Source organism: Xyrauchen texanus, chromosome 5, assembly GCF_025860055.1.
Source record: "Xyrauchen texanus isolate HMW12.3.18 chromosome 5, RBS_HiC_50CHRs, whole genome shotgun sequence".
NCBI lineage: Eukaryota > Metazoa > Chordata > Actinopteri > Cypriniformes > Catostomidae > Xyrauchen > Xyrauchen texanus.
The window spans coordinates 53,431,732-53,455,740 of NC_068280.1; the positions used below are offsets into that span (position 1 = coordinate 53,431,732).

Here is a 24,009-nt window from a genome sequence, read left to right on the forward strand (position 1 = left end):
TTATGTTGGGATAAATGACGGCTGATTTTAATAAAGTTAAAGTGACAGTAATGATTATATTGTTGCTGATATTTTAAAATGAGTATTTGCTGAATATAAGCGACTTGTGCTTGATTCAAATACTGTATATTATTTTATTGAAAAAGCCCCTTTGAAATCCATGTATTAAATATGATACAACATTATTTTGAGGAATATCTCTCCGTCATCATTACATCACATTCATGCACACCACAAAACAATCTGACATATACATTTATAAGATATATTTAAAGTGTGAACTAATATTTCTGTGGATTCTCATAAATGCAGCGTTCTCTGTCATTATAACCATCTCATTATTTTACATGATAAGTTATTATGACGATGTCATCTTACCAGAAGTTCCTGAGACCAGCCAAAAAACGATTTCCCTTTTTTTCCTCAATCCGGGTGTCGGAGGACAAATCTCAGTTGCCTCCACGTCTGAGACAGTCAATCTGCGCATCTTATCACGTGATTTGTTGAGTGCGTTACCATGGAGCCATAGCGCGTGTGGAGGCTTCACGCTATTCTCCATGATCCACGCACAACTCACCACACACCCCACCGAGAGCGAGAACCACATTATAGTGACCACGAGGAAGTTACCCCATGTGACTCTACCCTCACTAGCAACCGGACCAATTTGGTTGCTAAGGAGACCTGACTGGAGTCACTCAGCACGCCCTGGATTCAGGTGGTTCCAGGTGTGATAGTCAGCGTCAATACTCGCTGAGATACACAGACCCACAATTTCCCTTTTATAAATGTAAATATAGTGTTTGATGTATAAAACACATCTGATAAAAATAGTTTATTGAAAAAATAATATTTTATTCATATTGTATTTGATACTGTGATACATTTTAATCCATATTTATAGAGCAGGAACAGGAAGTTGTCATGGTCAAACTCTCAAACATTCGGGATCTCTGAAAAGCCCAGAGAGTCTCTGATAATACCCCAAATGTACCCCTGTAGAAACACTTCAGTAACAAACGTCCTGCACAGAAATCAGGAGGATAATGACCTTTGAAGACTAATGCATCAAACATGATTCCTTTTTATAGTTTGTCTAATGGTACTAAAAACAGTTTCATGTAAAAAATAAATAAATTCAATTTTCTGACAAATCTTTCATATGTCTGGCTTACAGAGTTATTTGTTATATTATTATTTAGTTTAGTTAGTTCTCCTGTCAAAATGTCACACATTTGTTAGTGACCTAGAAATAGTGCAGAATATGAAATATTTCTACTTAATTTTACATCATAACATGTATTTGCTTAACATTTCTTAAACCAGAAAATGAGGTTTATTTTATACCATGTATATACAGTACATACTGAATGATTACATTGATATTTACATCATACACCATCCTTCGGAGAATACATAGTACTTTTCTATTTATATCTAGCAAGTGATTAGAAATAAAACTCCCTATTGGGTACGAGCTTAGACAAGTTCAATGGCACCTACAAATTCCGTGCCCGGGGGGCGTGGTCTACTGCTCCCGTAACCCTACCTCCTGGGTTGGTTAAGGGCGTGGTTTCAATCAAACAACTAAGCTTTGTCTGTATGTTTGACGTGTAAAAACGAATATATATATATACATACACAAGCTAAACACCATCAGAAACTAATCACTGCCTTGATCAACATAATCAAGTGGCAACAATGTACATATAATACAGTATTTATTATGCCCATTATGTTCACAATGTCTTATATTGTACAGTATATAAATACACAATATACTTTATCTCCATTTTCAAAAAACGGCTAAGGACACATCTTTTCCATGAGCACTTGACCATATACTCAAATAAAACAAATTAAAAAAATATATATATATATATATATATATATATATATATATATATATATATATATTTATTTCTTTACTATTATATTTTCCTTTTTTGGTCATTATTTATTTTGTGTGTTATGTACATAAACACAATCATGCTAATAAAGTACTTTTAAATTGCAAATTGGACGAAAAAGGCAGTGTGGCTGAGGGGCGTGACTTAGTCCTCACAGAACTCCGCCTCTCCGTTTGATTGACGTGTGTCCTTGAGATCCCGAGTGGAATTAATCGCGAGTGTTGGAAAACTCTTCGGTATGGGGAATGCGCGAGTAAAACACCGAATATAATCCGTGAATGAATAAAGTTGAGTTAAATCTTTACCTCAGAGTGGATGTTGTGAGCGAAACACACGACAGGTTGATCAGCGGCCTCCGTGTGTGTAAGTTCGGTGTTCTGGACCGGATCGAACCGGAGCGGATCTGTAGATGTGGAGGTGAATTGTGAATATGGATGATCGGAACGGGAGTCAGTCCACTCCACAGCCGCAGCTCCGCATTAATGTGCCCAGCACCGCGAAAGAGAGAGTGCCCAGGTAAAACACTAACTTTATTATGCTTTATATTCAGCTATACGGTCTATAAGTTTATTTGAGTGAGGTGTTATGACGGCAGGTGTGAGTTTCCCCAGGTGTTTGTTTTGTGTATGTGTTACCTGAGGGCTGAAATTCTTTCATAAAGTCTGTATTGTGTCAGAAAAGCCCAGCATGTCACCTGACCCCCTTATATAAGAGCTGTCTCACAGTTACCTGAGCAGGTGCAGAACAGGTGACTCCTTTCATCTCATTTGATTCCTGCTGTGTTTGAGTAATCCCAGAAACACACAGAGAATGTCTTTATTTGTCTTTATTGGCGGCAAAATAAACATATTGTTTGGTGTGGTGGACAGTCGTAATGTTTGAAAATGTATAAATATTGAAAAGTTTGTGTTGATTTCACTCTTTGTGTAGATGTAGTTTTAAACGTGTAATAATTCGTGTTTTTGTCATTCATTTTCATAGTTAACGCCTTAAATGCAATGATTAACTTTATTACATAATCATGTCAGTAGAGAACGGCATGAATATCAATCATAAATGTACCAAACAAAATGACCAGATTTTCAAGACAATTAGACAATAATAGAATAGAATATATTTTGATGTTTTAATACATTGAGTTACACATATTCTACATATATTCTACACATATTGAGCTACACATATTCTACATATATTCTACACATATTGAGTTACACATATTCTACATATATTATACACATATTGAGTTACACATATTCTACACATATTGAGTTACACATATTCTACACATATTCTACACATATTGAGTTACACATATTCTACATATATTCTACACATATTGAGTTAAACATATTCTACACATATTGAGCTACACATATTCTACATATATTCTACACATATTGAGCTACACATATTCTACACATATTGAGCTACACATATTCTACATATATTCTACACATATTGAGCTACACATATTCTACACATATTGAGCTACACATATTCTACATATATTCTACACATATTGAGCTACACATATTCTACATATATTCTACACATATTGAGCTACACATATTCTACACATATTGAGCTACACATATTCTACATATATTCTACACATATTGAGCTACACATATTCTACATATATTCTACACATATTGAGCTACACATATTCTACACATATTGAGCTACACATATTCTACATATATTCTACACATATTGAGCTACACATATTCTACATATATTCTACACATATTGAGCTACACATATTCTACACATATTGAGCTACACATATTCTACACATATTCTACACATATTGAGCTACACATATTCTACACATATTGAGCTACACATATTCTACATATATTCTACACATATTGAGCTACACATATTCTACACATATTGAGTTACACATATTCTACACATATTGAGCTACACATATTCTACATATATTCTACACATATTGAGCTACACATATTCTACACATATTGAGCTACACATATTCTACATATATTCTACACATATTGAGTTACACATATTCTACACATATTGAGCTACACATATTCTACATATATTCTACACATATTGAGTTACACATATTCTACACATATTGAGCTACACATATTCTACACATATTCTACACATATTGAGCTACACATATTCTACATATATTCTACACATATTGAGTTACACATATTCTACACATATTGAGCTACACATATTGAGCTACACATATTCTACATATATTCTACACATATTGAGTTACACATATTCTACACATATTGAGCTACACATATTCTACACATATTGAGCTACACATATTCTACACATATTGAGTTACACATATTCTACATATATTCTACACATATTGAGTTACACATATTCTACACATATTCTACACATATTGAGTTACACATATTCTACACATATTCGACACATATTGAGTTACAAATATTCTACATATATTCTACACATATTGAGTTACACATATTCTACACATATTCTACACATATTGAGTTACACATATTCTACACATATTGAGTTGCACTTATTCTACACATATTGAGTTACACATATTCTACATATATTCTACACATATTGAGTTACACATATTCTACACATATTCTACATATATTCTACACATATTGAATTACACATTTTCTACACATATTCTACATATATTCTACACATATTGAGTTACACATATTCTACATATATTCTACACATATTGAGTTACACATATTGAGTTACACATATTCTACACATATTCTACATATATTCTACACATATTGAATTACACATATTCTACACATATTCTACATATTTTCTACACATATTGAGTTACACATATTCTACACATATTCTACATATATTCTACACATATTGAATTACACATTTTCTACACATATTCTACATATATTCTACACATATTGAGTTACACATATTCTACATATATTCTACACATATTGAGTTACACATATTGAGTTACACATATTCTACACATATTCTACATATATTCTACACATATTGAATTACACATATTCTACACATATTCTACATATTTTCTACACATATTAAGTTGCACATATTCTACATATATTCTACATATATTCTACACATATTGAGTTACACATATTGAGTTACACATATTCTACACATATTCTACATATATTCTACACATATTGAGTTACACATATTCTACACATATTCTACATATATTCTACACATATTGAGTTACACATATTCTACACATATTGAGCTACACATATTGAGCAAAACATATTCTACATATATTCTACACATATTGAGCTAAACATATTCTACACATATTGTGCTACACATATTGAGCTAAACATATTCTACACATATTGAGTTACACATATTCTACACATATTGAGTTACACATATTCTACACATATTGAGCTAAACATATTCTACACATATTGAGTTACACATATTCTACACATATTGAGTTACACATATTCTACACATATTCTACACATATTGAGTTACACATATTCTACACATATTGAGTTACACATATTCTACACATATTCTACACATATTCTAAACATATTGAGTTACACATATTCTACACATATTGAGCTACACATATTGAGCTAAACATATTCTACACATATTGAGTTACACATATTCTACACATATTGAGTTACACATATTCTACACATATTCTACACATATTGAGCTAAACATATTCTACACATATTGAGCTAAACATATTCTACACATATTGAGCTAAACATATTCTACACATATTGAGTTACACATATTCTACACATATTGAGTTACACATATTCTACACATATTGAGCTACACATATTGAGCTAAACATATTCTACACATATTGAGTTACACATATTCTACACATATTGAGTTACACATATTCTACACATATTGAGCTACACATATTGAGCAACACATATTCTACATATATTCTACACATATTGAGCTAAACATATTCTACACATATTGTGCTACACATATTGAGCTAAACATATTCTACACATATTGAGTTACACATATTCTACACATATTGAGCTAAACATATTCTACACATATTGAGCTAAACATATTCTACACATATTGAGTTACACATATTCTACACATACTGAGCTACACATATTCTACATATATTCTACACATATTGAGTTACACATATTCTACATATATTCTACACATACTGAGCTACACATATTCTACATATATTCTACACATATTGAGTTACACATATTTTACACATATTCTACACATACTGAGCTACACATATTCTACATATATTCTACACATATTGAGTTACACATATTCTACATATATTCTACACATATTGAGCTACACATATTGATCAACACATATTCTACACATATTCTACACATATTGAGTTACACATATTCTACATATATTCTACACATATTGAGCTACACATATTCTACACATATTGAGCTACACATATTCTACACATATTGAGCTACACATATTCTACACATATTGAGCTACACATATTGATCAACACATATTCTACATATATTGAGTTACTCATATTCTACACATATTGAGCTACACATATTGAGCTAAACATATTCTACACATATTGAGCTACACATATTCTACACATATTGAGTTACACATATTCTACACATATTGAGCTACACATATTCTACACATATTGAGCTACACATATTCTACACATATTGAGTTACACATATTCTACACATATTGAGCTACACATATTCTACACATATTGAGCTACACATATTGATCAACACATATTCTACACATATTGAGTTACACATATTCTACACATATTGAGCTACACATATTGATCAACACATATTCTACACATATTGAGTTACTCATATTCTACACATATTGAGCTACACATATTGAGTTACACATATTCTACACATATTGAGCTACACATATTGAGCTACACATATTCTACACATATTGAGTTACACATATTCTACACATATTGAGCTACACATATTCTACACATATTGAGTTACACATATTCTACACATATTGAGCTACACATATTCTACACATATTGAGCTACACATATTCTACACATATTGAGTTACACATATTCTACACATATTGAGCTACACATATTCTACACATATTGAGTTACACATATTCTACACATATTGAGCTACACATATTGAGTTACACATATTGAGTTACACATATTCTACACATATTGAGTTACACATATTCTACACATATTGAGTTACACATATTCTACACATATTGAGCTACACATATTGAGCTAAACATATTCTACACATATTGAGCTACACATATTCTACACATATTGAGTTACACATATTCTACACATATTGAGTTACACATATTGAGCTACACATATTCTACACATATTGAGTTACACATATTCTACACATATTGAGCTACACATATTCTACATATATTCTAGGAAAACATTACAGGTCAAATACTTTTAAAATGACCACATTTGAGGTCTGTGTATCTCAGCAATTATTGACGCTGACTATCACACCTGCAGTCGTGAATTTGAATCCAGGGCGTGCTGAGTGAATCCAGCCAGGTCTCCTTAGCAACCAAATTGGCCCGGTTGCTAGCGAGGGTAGAGTCACATGGGGTAACCTCCTCGTGGTGGTGATTAGTGGTTCTCTCAATGGGGCGTGTGGTGAGTTGTGTGTGGATCGTGGAGAGTAGCATGAGCCTCCACATGCTGTGAGTCTCCGCGGTGTTGTGCACAATGAGTCACGTGATCAGATGCGTGGATTGACGGTCTCAGATGCGGAGGCAACTGAGACTCGTCCTCCGACACCCGGATTGAGGCACGTAACCACGCCATCACGAGGACCAACTAAGTAGTGGGAATTGGGCATTCCAAATTGGGAGAAAAGGGGATAAAAAACAAACAAGCAAAAATAAAAATACTTTAATGCACAATTTGAAAAACAATAAATGTTAACTCTTGTATTCAGGGCCATAGATTCTGGGGGGATGGGGGGAGCTCCCCCCAATAATCAAACCAAGCAAGTGCAACCCCCCTTATTTAAAAATAATAGTCCCAAGTGTGTTTCGGGATTGTTTATACTTAAAAGTCCCATGTTATGTACCAAATATAATTTGTTCCAGTGATTATTAGGATTTTGGTTGAACAAAAAACTGCACCTTTGCCCACCATAATACATAAAGAATAAGATCATTTTTTTGACATTCTATAAATCAGTTTGAAAAACTATCGACCTATTGGCATTTGAAAAGTCCCATAAATAAATGACTTTCCAATTCAGATTTAATGTGAAATTCATATAAAAAGGCTCGAAGTTGAAGAAACACATCTCTATTGTTTTACCATTTCAAACCTCACAAACTAATCGATTCCAGCTGTTAAACTGTGATGTATGTATGTCCTCAGTGTTGATCCGTATGGATTCGAGCGCTCGAATGAATTTGATTATGAATCCTATGAAGAGCTCATGTCTGAGTACTTGGCAGTGCTCACTAGAAGGTCTATCAAGTGGTCAAAACTGCTGCAGGGGAGGCGGCGTGTGGACAGAAATGTGAAGAGTAAGTGACACTCAAATTTATATTTGCATGAATGCAAAACATTTATCTCAGTTTCAGTTTGTGCAAACATGTAGCCAGTGTTGGGAAGGTTACTTTTAAAAAGTATTCCACTGCAGATTACAGAATGCACTCTGTAAAATGTCATTTGCAACGTGTACCATTAGATTACTCAAGGTCAGTAACGTAATCTAAAAACTTTGGATTACTTCTTCAGTTTTGATTGTAAACAAGACAAAACACTTCACTGTAAAAACACATTCTCTAAAAAAAAGCCTAAATATTTAATGCAGTTTTACTAGATTTTACATAATTTGTACAGAAAACATTATTTAGTTCTCATTAAGAATAAGATTTGTGCATTACATCTTTGTTCTTATATCAAAAGTCTCACTAGAGAAAAGCGTTACGCTCCAACGTGAATTTTCACGTAAACAGATGCATGTAAAGGTAATAAATAGCATTTTAGCTTAGCATAAAGCTAAATGTTCACATAAAAATGTACTATTTGTGCTGCTCCAAACTTCAAAACCCCACAGAGTGAAAACAACGACATCCTTTAATGATCGTATGTGGATTGTGTTCATATAATGAGGCAGAAAATAGATTATTTGTAGCTTTCTATATGATGTTTAATGCTACATTTGTTAGCATCTCTAGTACAAACACCCTAACCGCATAAACAACATTAACGAGGCTTGTAATCGTGTATTAACTGGATTTATCTGTTAGTGTTTTTTGTTAAACGGTAGAAACACGATGTCGCTCCTCTATTAAGCTCCCAAAGGAAAGTTTCTGAATGACGTCGTATTTCACGTGCAACAGCGTGAAAGCGCCCGTATGAATGTAACGCATCATAAGTGTTTCACCGCTGTACAAGCGCTGATCGCATCATTTACATGGATAAATGTTTCCACCTGAACAGTCTAAATATTAAATTAAACTACAAAGTAATTTCTTCAGTAATCAAAATACTTTTTGAATGTAACTGTATTCTGATTACTGTAATAAATATGTAATCCCGTTACATGTATTCTGTTACTCCCCGACACTGATATCTTATATTCTACACTGGCATATTTCTCTCTGGTAAACAGTAAATTAAAATGATATTTGTGTTATAATGTTTCTGTTTAATGGTAGTTATGCCATATTATAATTATTGCCTAGATTAGCTAACCTAATATCATTCAGTGTGCGTGTACCTACTGAAAGGTGTTCCCATGGTCAGATGGTAATGTTATGGTACTTATAAATACTATGGTTCTGAATAATTACCCAACTCATATTCAACAATATATTTGCATTGTACTAATAACATGGTACATTCCCAAAAATACACTGTTTACTGCTTTATAAAGGGGTAAAACATGGTAATATTATGGTATATTTTATAGTGTTTTGTTCCTGTGTTTGAGGATCACAAATGCATAGGGACATGCAAAAATGCCCCCAAAATTCAAATTGTAAAGGCAAAAAATGCCCTTGTATGAATTCTTCGTATGTGAAACAAATTCTTGGTCTTGAGAATTTGCATTTATGAATTTGCATTTAAAGGAATATTCCGGGTTCAACACAAGTGAAGCTCAATCAACAGCATTTGTGTCATAATGTTGATTAACACAGAAAATCATTTCAACTAATAAATATAATAATAATAAAAAAACACAAATGGAGGTTACAAAGTGAGACACTTACAATGGAAGTCAATGGGGCACATTTTTGGAGTGTTTAAAGGCAGAAATGTGAAGTTTATAATTTTATAAAAGCACTTACATTTTAATTATTTGAGCTGTAAAGTTGCTTAAATCGTCAGTTTACTTCATCATGGCAATGATTTGTAAAATTGTCTGTAACTTTAGACAGATGTGGTTAATAAGTGGTTAAAATTTTTCAATCACAGTAAAATCATGTTACCACACATATTGTTTATGGCTTCAAGTCAAGTGGTTTTATTGTCGTTTCATCCATATAAATTTATTACAGTCACACTGAAACGAGACAACGTTCCTCCAGGACCATGTGCTACATAAAACAACATAGGACAGTATATGTCTTGTGTCTATACTTTTGAAACTGTATTTTAATGTTTACAGATGAAACCCCATTGACATCCATTGTAAGCGTCTCACTGGAACACACATTTATTATAATTTTTTTTCTTCCCAATGTGTCACGCCCAGTTCCCAATGCGCTCTGAGTCCTCATGGTGGCGTAGTGACTCGCCTCAATCCGGGTGGTGGAGGACGAATCTCAGTTGCGTCTGAGACCGTCAATCCGCGCATCTCATCACGTGACTTGATGACCACGTTACCGTGGAGATGTAGCGCGTGTGGAGGCTTCACGCTATTCTCCGCAGCATCCACACACAACTCACCACATGCCCCACCGAGAGCGAGAACCACATTATAGTGACCACGAGGAGGTTACCCCATGTGACTCTACCCTCCCTAGCAACCGGGCCAATTTGGTTACCCCATGTGACTCTAGCCTCCCTAGCAACCGGGCCAATTTGGTTACCCCATGCGACTCTAGCCTCCCTAGCAACCGGGCTAATTTGGTTACCCCATGTGACACTAGCCTCCCTAGCAACCGGGCCAATTTGGTTACCCCATGTGACTCTAGCATCCTTAGCAACCGGCCCAATTTGGTTACCCCATGTGACACTAGCCTCCCTAGCAACCGGGCCAATTTGGTTACCCCATGTGACACTAGCCTCCCTAGCAACCGGGCCAATTTGGTTACCCCATGTGACACTAGCCTCCCTAGCAACCGGGCCAATTTGGTTACCACATGTGACTCTACCCTCCCTAGCAACCGGGCCAATTTGGTTACCCCATGTGACTCTAGCCTCCCTAGCAACCGGGCCAATTTGGTTACCCCATGTGACTATACCCTCCCTAGCAACCGGGCCAATTTGGTTACCCCATGTGACTCTAGCCTCCCTAGCAACCGGCCCAATTTGGTTACCCCATGTGACACTAGCCTCCCTAGCAACCGGCCCAATTTGGTTACCCCATGTGACACTAGCCTCCCTAGCAACCGGGCCAATTTGATTACCCCATGTGACACTAGCCTCCCTAGCAACCGGGCTAATTTGGTTACCCCATGTGACACTAGCCTCCCTAGCAACCGGGCCAATTTGGTTACCCCATGTGACTCTAGCATCCTTAGCAACCGGCCCAATTTGGTTAACCCATGTGACACTAGCCTCCCTAGCAACCGGGCCAATTTGGTTACCCCATGTGACACTAGCCTCCCTAGCAACCGGGCCAATTTGGTTACCCCATGTGACACTAGCCTCCCTAGCAACCGGGCCAATTTGGTTACCACATGTGACTCTAGCCTCTCTAGCAACCAGGCCAATTTGGTTACCCCATGTGACTCTACCCTCCCTAGCAACCAGGCCAATTTGGTTACCACGTGTGACTCTACCCTCCCTAGCAACCAGGCCAATTTGGTTGCTAAGGAGACCTGACTGGAGTCACTCAGCATGCCCTGGATTCAAACTCACGACTCCAGCGGTGATAGTCAGCGTCAATACTCGCTGAGATACCCCTGATTTTTGCTTTTTAAAGAAAATATTTTTTTGGTGGTGATCAACATGATGCTACAAATGCTGTCGCTTGAACTTAACTTGTGCAGAACCCAGAATATTCCTTTAAATATCTGACACCGTTTGTTTTAAATATAAAAATGCCTCTGAAAATCAAATCCAGCTGCAAATATTGTGAATTTCTGACACTGATGTGTTCTGTAGTAAAGCGTTACGTACGGAAGGGCGTTCCTAACGAGCATCGTTCACTGGTGTGGATGGCGGCTAGCGGCGCTCAAGAGCAGCTGGACAGAAACCCTGGATATTACCAATCACTGCTGACCGGTCAACATGACCCCAGACTAATGGAGACCATCCGGACAGGTGAGATACACCTGCAGATACGCCCATCTCAACATATTGTATTCTATATAATGGCCGGTCCTATTTGATATCAGCATGAAAAATGTCAAGTTACTGTTTGTTTAATAACCAACTGCTTTATGTCTTTAGATCTACACAGAACATTCCCGGACAACATTCACTTCCGTAAATCAGCTGATCCGTGTCTGCAGAAAGCCCTGTATAATGTTCTCCTAGCGTATGGACACCATAATAAAGCTGTGGGGTACTGTCAGGTAACACAAACGACAGTCATTTCAGCAGTTTACAGGTTATGTGGATGATATGAATTAATAATGAGTGTGTTATCAGATACATGCCGCACAAGACATGCTTTTCATTCAGCATGACTTACAGTGTTAAAGATATGAGCTTTAATAATAATAACACTGTGTTCAACATTAATAAAGGCCTGGAGTCAGTTGACCGTACTTCCTTTTGTAGACTAATCAGACAAATAAATCACATGATCTTGGAAACTGTCTCTATGGGAACGATCGTACTGATATTCATGTTGAGCACTGACTGAAAAGTGTGAACAAAGTAGTAGGTGGAGCTTCAGGTTACACCTACCGATGACGTGGACCAATGGCAGTAAGAAGGCGTTTATTAGCTGGTTAAACGTTCGCCCAGACGAGCTGTTACGAACCACTGAAACGAACGCAAAAACATCTTTTATGTCAGATTTGCTCTAAATGAACCTGTTCGTTCTTTGATTTCGTATGAAGTATATCTGGGCCTTTATAATGAGCGGGATTAGCAATATTTCACACTGTATGCCATTATAGTTGTCCTTTTTAATGCCATTTATTGTATATTTTGTCACATAAAAATGTTGCTAAAAGTAGTTATTTATCCGTGTTGCCGTGTTCGCTTATTAAAGGCGACTTTAGGCTAGTTTTTAAACAACATAAATAAAAACAGTCACTTTTTTTGGGCCTGCAGGTGCTTAACTCACAGAGCCCAATAACGTGTGATTTCCCTTTTTGATTTGTAACTAGTCGCACCAAATAAACATGCAAAAACATTTCTAGACCTAATAGTTTTCCTAAACATGTTTGTCCTCATATGTGGACAGCGGGACTCTATTTTAAATAATATCAAGCTATAGAAAGTCAAATTTTTTTAATATGTGTCCAGCATTGTTGATTATTCATGAGATGTTACAGACATCATTATCATAATTAATTCAGATTGAAAGCATCATCCAATCACTGTCAATCATGTTCAAATAAAACATTATAAATGTTGAATCTATGAACTGATGATCATTGAGTGTCCAAACATCATCTGCAGCCTGAAACTGAACTTATGATCCGATTTTAGGAGTGAACGCACTTAACTGCATAGAGAGATATAGGATGCTCCCTTGCTCCCTATTTAGTGCACGACTTAACCTCCAGTGTGCTGTCTGTCTGCACTGGTCTCAGAACAGTTCTAGGAGAACTATAGGATGCTCCCTTGCTCCCTATTTAGTGCATGACTTAACCTCCAGTGTGCTGTCTGTCTGCACTGGTCTCAGAACAGTTATAGGAGAGATATAGGATGCTCCCTTGCTCCCTATTTAGTGCATGACTTAACCTCCAGTGTGCTGTCTGTCTGCACTGGTCTCAGAACAGTTATAGGAGAGATATAGGATGCTCCATTGCTCCCTATTTAGTGCATGACGTAAGCTCCAGTGTGCTGGCTGTCTGCACTGGTCTCAGAACAGTTATAGGAGAACTATAGGATGCTCCCTTGCTCCCTATTTAGTGCATGACTTAACCTCCAGTGTGCTGTCTGCACTGGTCTCAGAACAGTTATAGGAGAGCTATAGGATGCTCCCTTGCTCCCTATTTAGTGCATGACTTAACCTCCAGTGTGCTGTCTGTCTGCACTGGTCTCAGAACAGTTATAGGAGAGAAATAGGATGCTCCCTTGCTCCCTATTTAGTGCATGACTTAACCTCCAGTGTGCTGTCTGTCTGCACTGGTCTCAGAACAGTTATAGGAGAGATATAGGATGCTCCCTTGCTCCCTATTTAGTGCATGACTTAACCTCCAGTGTGCTGTCTGTCTGCACTGGTCTCAGAACAGTTATAGGAGAGCTATAGGATGCTCCCTTCATCCCTATTTAGTTAATGACTTAACCTCCAGTGTGCTGTCTGTCTGCACTGGTCTCAGAACAGTTCTAGGAGAGCTATAGGATGCTCCCTTGCTCCCTATTTAGTGCATGACTTTACCCCCAGTGTGCCGTCTGTCTGCACTGGTCTCAGAACAGTTCTAGGAGAGCTATAGGATGCTCCCTTGCTCCCTATTTAGTGCATGACTTTACCCCCAGTGTGCTGTCTGTCTGCACTGGTCTCAGAACAGTTATAGGAGAGCTATAGGATGCTCCCTTGCTCCCTATTTAGTGCATGACTTAACCTCCAGTGTGCTGTCTGTCTGCACTGGTCTCAGAACAGTTATAGGAGAGCTATAGGATGCTCCCTTGCTCCCTATTTAGTGCATGACTTAACCTCCAGTGTGCTGTCTGTCTGCACTGGTCTCAGAACAGTTTGAAATGTTCCTTATTTTCATCATAACTCCATATTAAGCCTCTGAAAGACACATTTATTCTCAATGTGATAATGACAGTGAATGTTGGATATTTGAACTGAAAATGAGCCTATAGTCCACGTATGTGGTCATTGTGTTTAACAGAGTGCCGTTTCCTGTTAAATCACTCAAATGTTTAAAATGTCATATCGGATGAAACTAGAGACTCTAATCTTTGGTCTCAAACAGGTTTCAGTGTAAAAACTTAACGAGGTTTCTTTCCAGATGTAGTTTTGTTGCCGTTTCTCCCAAAGATAAACTCTGCTGTGGTCAGCGCCATGATGTTTGGTCACATGACTCTGTGCATCAAAACTTTAACCCTTTACTGACAGCACAGAGTCTCCTGAACTGAGATCAGTCGGTTTAAATGAAATGAAACACAATGTCCACACATGTGTGCGCGGGGTCACACGAGGTTTAACAAGATCAGTTTACCTGAGAAACATAAATCTATATTAAGACATAGAGTATATCTTATTTTATATTAATTAAGTCTTATTCTCAAATCATTTGGAATTCATTTTTAAATATATAAAGCATAAACATAAACTAACTTATGCTTATAAGACAAAATATCAGTGTGTTCCTGAAACTCATGCTCCGTCCTGAAGTCTTCTAGAAGTATTAATGCTGCAATCTGCATTTATTCATATCAGCTCATTTAATTGCTTACACATTCATTAGTGGATATATGGGTAACACATGGATCAATTATAGAAGCTTATAAGTCATTACATTAGGCACCAGATCTGGCAACACTGTTATTTATCATACTTCTAACTTTGTGGTCAGCGAGAATGTGTGCTGGACACGTTCAGACTCTTCGTGTTCTCTCAAACAAACAGAAATGATGATTTATTTTCATCAACGCAAAGTTTTTAAAGCAGCTTTTCCCTGATTTGCGATGCAAATAATTCAGAGAGATGACTCATCTGTTCTGTCACTTCAGTCTGTCATGTGTAATGTCATTTTATCTCATAGTATTCAGCGTTTGATTATAATGTCTTTGACACCGTTTTAACATTGATTTTTCAGGGTATGAACTTTATTGCAGGATATCTCATCATAATAACTAAAGATGAGGAGAAATCATTCTGGTTAATGGAAGCGCTTCTCGGCAGAATCCTTCCAGGTGTGTTTACTGTTATTGTTTGCTATTTTAACAGTGTTGTTTGTTTTCCAGTAACGAGCTTCACTTCCCAGCGAGTAGCGCTGTAGAGTCACAAAACACTTCATTAATCACATTATATTGTGAACGCAGTGATGTAGTCGAGAGAGTAATCACACACACTCATCTAAACCGTCCTCTCTCTCTCTCTCTCTCTCTCTCTCTCTCTCTCTCGTCCTCTCTCTCTCTCATGTAGTGCTGGGAAAACTGAATCATTTAAGTGAATCGGTTCTTTCAGACAGATCATATAAATGAACCCTTATGTTTAGCATTGGGAACTCCGATTCATTTTAGTGAGTTGGTTCATTCGGATGGTTTATGTAAATGAACTTGTTCTCATAAATGATTCACTTGACCCCCACGCAGCCTAAACCGTCCTCTCTCTCTCTCTCTCTCTCTCTCTCTCTCTCATGTAATGCTGGGAAAACTGAATCATATAATTGAATCGGTTCTTTCGGACAGTTCGTGTAAATGAACTAGTTCACATAAATGATTCACTGATTCACTTGAGCCCCACACAGCCTAAACCATCCTCTCTCTCTCTCTCTCTCGCTCTCTCTCTCTCTCTCTCTCTCTCTCTCTCATGTAATGCTGGGAAAACTGAATCATATAATTGAATCGGTTCTTTCGGACAGTTCGTGTAAATTAACTAGTTCACATAAATGATTCACTGATTCACTATAGCCCCACACAGCCTAAACCGTCCTCTCTCTCTCTCTCTCTCTCTCTCTCTCATGTAATGCTGGGACAACTGAATCATTTAAGAGAATCGGTTCTTTCATACAGTTAATGTAAATGTACAGATTCCCATATATTTAGTGTTGGGAACTTCATTTAAGTGAATCATTCTTTTTGATAGTTCATGTAAATGAAGTAGTTCACATAAATGATTCACTGATTCCCTTGAGCCCTGCGCCGCCTTAAAGGGACTATTTAATAAATATTTAGTGTATTGCTGCTATTCATCACTATTTTCAAGTAAAGCTGCTGACTATCACACCTGGAGTCGTGAGTTTGAATCCAGGGCGTGCTGAGTGACTCCAGTCAGGTCTCCTTAGCAACCAAATTGGCCCGGTTGCCAGGGAGGGTAGAGTCACATGGGGTAACCTCCTCGTGGTCACTATAATGTGGTTCTCGCTCTCGGTGGGGCGTGTGGTGAGTTGTGTGTGGATGCCGCGGAGAATAGCGTGAAGCCTCCACACGCGCTACGTCTCCACGGTAACACGCTCAACAAGTCACGTGATAAGATGCGCGGATTGACGGTCTCAGACGTGGAGGCAACTAAGATTCGTCCTCCGACACCCGGATTGAGGCAAGTCACTACGCCACCATGAGGACTATACAAATTTGATAAAAATGTCACCCTAATAATAGTTTGATTGCATAAATAATATAATCTGATTGTTAAAAATGTGATTTTTTTTTAAATAACGCAAGTAAAGCTAGCTACTTTTTTAGTAGAGTGTACAAACTGCCGTTTCAAAGAATCTTCTCCAACACTGTTAAACACACATACACCTTCATAAACCCATTTACCTGAAAATTTATATTGTCCTAATTTACTCACCCACATGTTGTTCCAAACCCATATGCAGGGGCGTCGGACTGGGGGGGTAAAGGGTACCGAGTACCCAGGGCCCGAGGCAGGGGGGGGCCCCTTAGAAGTCAGTTTTCTATACATACATATTTGGTACGGGGGCCCAGCAAGATGGTTGCTCACGCTGCTCTTAAACAAATGAAACAAACTTCATAGAAGAAAGAAAGTCATATGGGTGTGGAACAACATGAGGGTGAGTAAATGAACTCTCTCTTTAAAGTGATTGTCTTTATTTTCCCAGTGAGGGTTTGCTGTAGTGTTCAGGTCATTGAGTGTACTTGTATTTGTGTGTGACATGAGGTCTATTCTGAGTGTGTCCATGAATAAACTCAAGCTCAGGTCACATGATCTGATCCTGTTAGCAAAGATAGGACTTCAGTAGGACTGCCATTAACTTCCTGTTCCTGTTGAGTCCAGATTATTCTAATGGAACAAATATGACTGAATGAAACCAGTGACACAGATAATGAGATTGCGTAATGAGTTTGGGAGTTTAGATTAGCAGTTTAGTTATCTCACTGAAACTCGTACCCCTCTTCAGATGCAGTGTTTATGAAACGACTTTAAATGATGAGTAGCTTTTAGCTGAACAAAACTAGTTTTAATGTAGTTAAACTAGCCACCCTTTAGAAAACGTAATTAGCAGTCAGTGTCAGAAATTCACTTTTCCATTAAATTGCAATATTTGCTTAATAATTATATATTCATATTAATATATTAATAATACTTGCTTAAATTTGTATTATTATTTTTTTTTTTTTACAAATGTTTGTAATAATATGTGTACCTAGGCCTGGAATAGAGAAAATTAAGAAATAAATCAGGTATCGCAAATACAACAAAGGGAATTCATTATGGGGGCATTTTAGTCCCAAGCTGTTATTAATTTCAGACCTTTGCTACAGTAGTAAGTTACTTCCAAATAATATCAAACTAAAGTACAAGTTATTCATAAAAAGTATCGAACTACAGTACAAGTTACTTACAAAAAGTATAAACCAAAGTACAAGTTACTAACAAAAAGTATAAACCAAAGTACAAGTTACTAACAAAAAGTATAAACCACAGTACAAGTTACTAACAAAAAGTATCGAACTACAGTACAAGTTACTAACAAAAAGTATCGAACTACAGTACAAGTTACTAACAAAAAGTATAAACCACAGTACAAGTTACTAACAAAAAGTATCGAACTACAGTACAAGTTACTAACAAAAAGTATCGAACTACAGTACAAGTTACTAACAAAAAGTATCGAACTACAGTACAAGTTACTAACAAAAAGTATCGAACTACAGTGCAAGTTACTAACAAAAAGTATAAACCACAGTACAAGTTACTAACAAAAAGTATAAACCACAGTACAAGTTACTAACAAAAAGTATCGAACTACAGTACAAGTTACTAACAAAAAGTATCGAACTACAGTACAAGTTACTAACAAAAAGTATCGAACTACAGTACAAGTTACTAACAAAAAGTATAAACCACAGTACAAGTTACTAACAAAAAGTATAAACCACAGTACAAGTTACTAACAAAAAGTATAAACCACAGTACAAGTTACTAACAAAAAGTATAAACCACAGTACAAGTTACTAACAAAAAGTATAAACCACAGTACAAGTTACTAACAAAAAGTATAAACCACAGTACAAGTTACTAACAAAAAGTATCGAACTACAGTACAAGTTACTAACAAAAAGTATCGAACTACAGTACAAGTTACTAACAAAAAGTATAAACCACAGTACAAGTTACTAACAAAAAGTATCGAACTACAGTACAAGTTACTAACAAAAAGTATCGAACTACAGTACAAGTTACTAACAAAAAGTATCGAACTACAGTACAAGTTACTAACAAAAAGTATAAACCACAGTACAAGTTACTAACAAAAAGTATCGAACTACAGGACAAGTTACTAACAAAAAGTATCGAACTACAGGACAAGTTACTAACAAAAAGTATAAACCACAGTACAAGTTACTAACAAAAAGTATCGAACTACAGGACAAGTTACTAACAAAAAGTATAAACCACAGTACAAGTTACTAACAAAAAGTATCGAACTACAGTACAAGTTACTAACAAAAAGTATCGAACTACAGTACAAGTTACTAACAAAAAGTATCGAACTACAGTACAAGTTACTAACAAAAAGTATCGAACTACAGTACAAGTTACTAACAAAAAGTATTGAACTACAGTACAAGTTACTAACAAAAAGTATCGAACTACAGTACAAGTTACTAACAAAAAGTATCGAACTACAGTACAAGTTACTAACAAAAAGTATCGAACTACAGTACACTGAAGCTATAAAAGGGGGTATTGAGATACATTTTTCAATCACAGCTGTATTTGTATGGCACAAACATAATTATCTCAATTACACTGACAGAAATATAAACTTGAATGGACATTATTACACTAAACACTACTAATAAAACTCGAAAAGTCAAAAGTATAGTGATAAACAGCAGCATTTATTGAAATACTTCACTACATAAAAGACATTAAATCTTGTCAACAAATTCCATTGGATCATGACGATAATTGCACAATTTTAAATAAAACATACTGTTTATAAGATATTAACAGTGCACAAACTAAAAACACACGAAACAGAATCAATATACTAAATACAATATCCTCTAAAGCATGAAGAATATAATAACTGCTAAAGCTGCTAATACTGTGGTACAGTTATTATAAGGAGAGTTTTATATGTTTGATACATGTTTACATTCATATTATTTTTAAAAGGTGCTTTTAAATATTTCCTGTTTCAGTGGCCAAAATTAAAGGCTTATAAATTGACAATAAATAAATAAATAAGGAGCATCAAGTGTCATTGTAAAGAAAAATTTCAACCTCCATCCTAAGAAACTGATCAAAAATAACCAAAACCAATTGAGCCAAAAAGTTACTTTTTCTTCTTTTATATTTTTTTGATTTGACATTATGTATCTCTACGTGTAAATAAGGTGGCTTCAAAAACATGCTTTATGTTTCCAATCATACCATCTCTATCTGAGAACATTCTGTGCTGATACGACAAATCAATGAAAAGTTCCAACATTACAAATATAATGTATCATAGTGTCCAAAAACATCTCCAAACAAATAAAAGATAATAATTGTACATAAGAACTAATTACACATGCAAACACAACAATGACTAAAGGTTTGCATAGCATGCACACATGATTTTAGTCATGAGATTTCACAGAATGAGTTTCATTCTGTGTCATTTGAGTCATCATTGAGTCTGTGTCGTGTATTTGGCGCCATCTCCTGGTGGTCATATGTAACATTGTGCTTCATGTGGATTATCTAATGATCTATACATCTGATTATCTTGTGTGTGGACTCGATTGAAAGATAATCACAGACTCTAAATAATAATAACTGATATTTGATGTTCTGTTTATTATTCATGAAGTTATAAATGAAAATGCGTCATATAATCAACACTAACATAACTGTTAAAGAGATATATTTAGCTGTTACTCGCTGTATTTTCATCTGTGAGTAAAACAAATAGTCTGGTTGTATTTTACTCTTTAAGAGCTTTCCAACAACACATGACACATGATTATGTGATCAGTTTGATGTTTTTGCTGATTACAATAATGTGTGCAGTGCAAAATTATTAATAAATGCTCAAAATGCAACATTTCTGATTTATCTGCCGATTTCAAAGCACTTGTTCAGTTTTGGTCATAATGTCACATGCATCAGAAAATAGAGCTTCTGAACTTTCAAAGACACCTATTTTATTATGGTCAAGACTGTATTTAATCATATTTAGAAAAAAAATAAATTTGCAGGCCCATCCGAGCTTAAAGGCTTAAATGTTTGAATATTTGAGTAAGTTTTCCTCATTGGGAATAGGTGCTCATTACTGGAAAAGCTGAACTCCTGTCACGAATGTCCTAAATGATTAAAGTGATTTATTGTGGGTGTGTTGAACAGATTATTACTCTCCAGCGATGTTGGGTCTGAAGGCGGATCAGGAAGTTTTGGGCGAGCTGGTGAGGATGAAGGTTCCTGCGGTCTGGCAGCTCATGCAGGATCATGGCGTCATGTGGACTCTGGTGGTCTCACGCTGGTTTATCTGCCTCTTCATCGACATTCTACCTGTGGAGGTAACCAGTAACACAGTAGTTATGAGTAGCTTGAGATTAGATTAGATTAGTATTAATCGTGTGTGTACATCAAAGACGATGTCTGTGTTCATACATGTGCTCTTTTTAACATGTGTGTCCTGTCAGACGGTTCTGAGGATCTGGGACTGTCTGTTCTACGAGGGTTCTAAGATTCTGTTCCGTGTGGCTGTGACTCTGATCCGACACCATCAGATGCTCATTCTACAGGCCCAAAACCTCCCCGACATCTGTGAGCGTTTCAAACAGATCTCCAGAGGTGTTTACGTGGATGACTGCCACACATTCATGCAGGTAAATTCTGAAGCGACACACTCTCGGCTAAATATACAAAAGGATTTTGATAGTAAACCTAAAGCACTCCGGTTTCACTTTAATGTTCACATTATGACAAACGTTCTTGGTCGTTGTGTGTTCAAACAAGCGGTATTAATGACACAGAGGAGGAGACGCCTGATTACTTTAATACTGTCGAGTTTATAGAATAAAGAAACACAAAAGCTCATATGAGAAATAAGAGCTTGTGGGTTTAATCACAGAGCCTTAAAATAACACGTGAAAGGGAAGAATTTAGGACAGAAATATTTTACTATTGCATAATATAATATAACTATAAAGGTAAAGTTTGTTGACACTTTAAAAAAGTTTAAACTAGATTTAAATGTTTCAAGTTTATATAGACCAGTTCTAAGGTGTTATTAGAGACGGGTAGCATATTGCTAACATGTTTTAAAATGTAGCTAGGCATCATTAGCATGTTTTAGCTTTTAGCTAGGTGTTCCTAGCATGTTTCTAACATGTTTTAGCTTGTAGCTAGGGTTTGGTTGCATGTTGTTAACACGTTTTAACATGTAGCTAGGGGTTGGTTGCATGTTGCTACCATTTGTTAACATGTAGCTAGGAGTTGTTAGCATGTTTTAACATGTAGCTTGGAGTTGGTTGCATGTTGCTAGCATGTAGCTAGGGGTTGGTTGCATGTTGCTACCATTTGTTAACATGTAGCTAGGAGTTGTTAGCATGTTTTAACATGTAGCTTGGAGTTGGTTGCATGTTGCTAGCATGTAGCTAGGGGTTGGTTGCATGTTGGTACCATTTGTTAACATGTAGCTAGGAGTTGTTAGCATGTTTTAACATGTAGCTTGGAGTTGGTTGCATGTTGCTAGCATGTAGCTAGAGGTTGGTTACATGTTGCTACCATTTGTTAACATGTAGCTTGGAGTTGGTTGCATGTTGCTAGCATGTTTTAGCATGTAGCTAGGGGTTGGTTGCATGTTGCTACCATTTGTTAACATGTAGCTTGGAGTTGGTTGCATGCTGCTAGCATGTTTTAGCATGTAGCTAGGGGTTGGTTGCATGTTGCTACCATTTGTTAACATGTAGCTAGGAGTTGTTAGCATGTTTTAACATGTAGCTTGGAGTTGGTTGCATGTTGCTAGCATGTAGCTAGGGGTTGGTTGCATGTTGCTACCATTTGTTAACATGTAGCTTGGAGTTGGTTGCATGTTGCTAGCATGTTTTAGCATGTAGCTAGGAGTTGGTTGCATGTTGCTAGCATGTTTTAGCATGTAGCTAGGGGTTGGTTGCATGTTGCTACCATTTGTTAACATGTAGCTTGGAGTTGGTTGCATGTTGCTAGCATGTTTTAGCATGTAGCTAGGGGTTGGTTGCATGTTGCTACCATTTGTTAACATGTAGCTTGGAGTTGGTTGCATGTTGCTAGCATGTTTTAGCATGTAGCTAGGGGTTGGTTGCATGTTGCTACCATTTGTTAACATGTAGCTAGGAGTTGTTAGCATGTTTTAACATGTAGCTTGGAGTTTGTTGCATGTTGCTAGCATGTAGCTAGGGGTTGGTTGCATGTTGCTACCATTTGTTAGCATGTAGCTTGGAGTTTGTTGCATGTTGCTAGCATGTAGCTAGGGGTTGGTTGCATGTTGCTACCATTTGTTAGCATGTAGCTTGGAGTTGGTTGCATGTTGCTAGCATGTAGCTAGGGGTTGGTTGCATGTTGCTACCATTTTTTAGCATGTAGCTAGGAGTTGCTGTTGCTACCATTTTTTAGCATGTAGCTAGGAG

General features: G+C 36.5%; 1 protein-coding gene across 2 annotated transcripts in view; it reads left to right on the forward strand.

Moving 5' to 3' along the window:
- Positions 1 to 2,083: 2,083 nt before the first annotated feature.
- Positions 2,084 to 24,009, forward strand: part of grtp1a (growth hormone regulated TBC protein 1a) — a 29,553-nt gene continuing 7,627 nt past the window's right edge. The window contains exons 1-7 of one of the 2 annotated variants that reach the window (XM_052126477.1): positions 2,084 to 2,426; positions 8,335 to 8,486; positions 12,244 to 12,402; positions 12,532 to 12,656; positions 16,032 to 16,128; positions 21,743 to 21,915; positions 22,042 to 22,227. In XM_052126477.1, coding sequence (XP_051982437.1) covers positions 2,341 to 2,426; positions 8,335 to 8,486; positions 12,244 to 12,402; positions 12,532 to 12,656; positions 16,032 to 16,128; positions 21,743 to 21,915; positions 22,042 to 22,227 — 978 coding nt within the window. In that variant the 5' untranslated portion in view covers positions 2,084 to 2,340. Of the gene's footprint in view, positions 2,427 to 8,334; positions 8,487 to 12,243; positions 12,403 to 12,531; positions 12,657 to 16,031; positions 16,129 to 21,742; positions 21,916 to 22,041; positions 22,878 to 24,009 lie in introns of those variants that run through there. The other variant, XM_052126476.1, reaches the window with a different exon arrangement.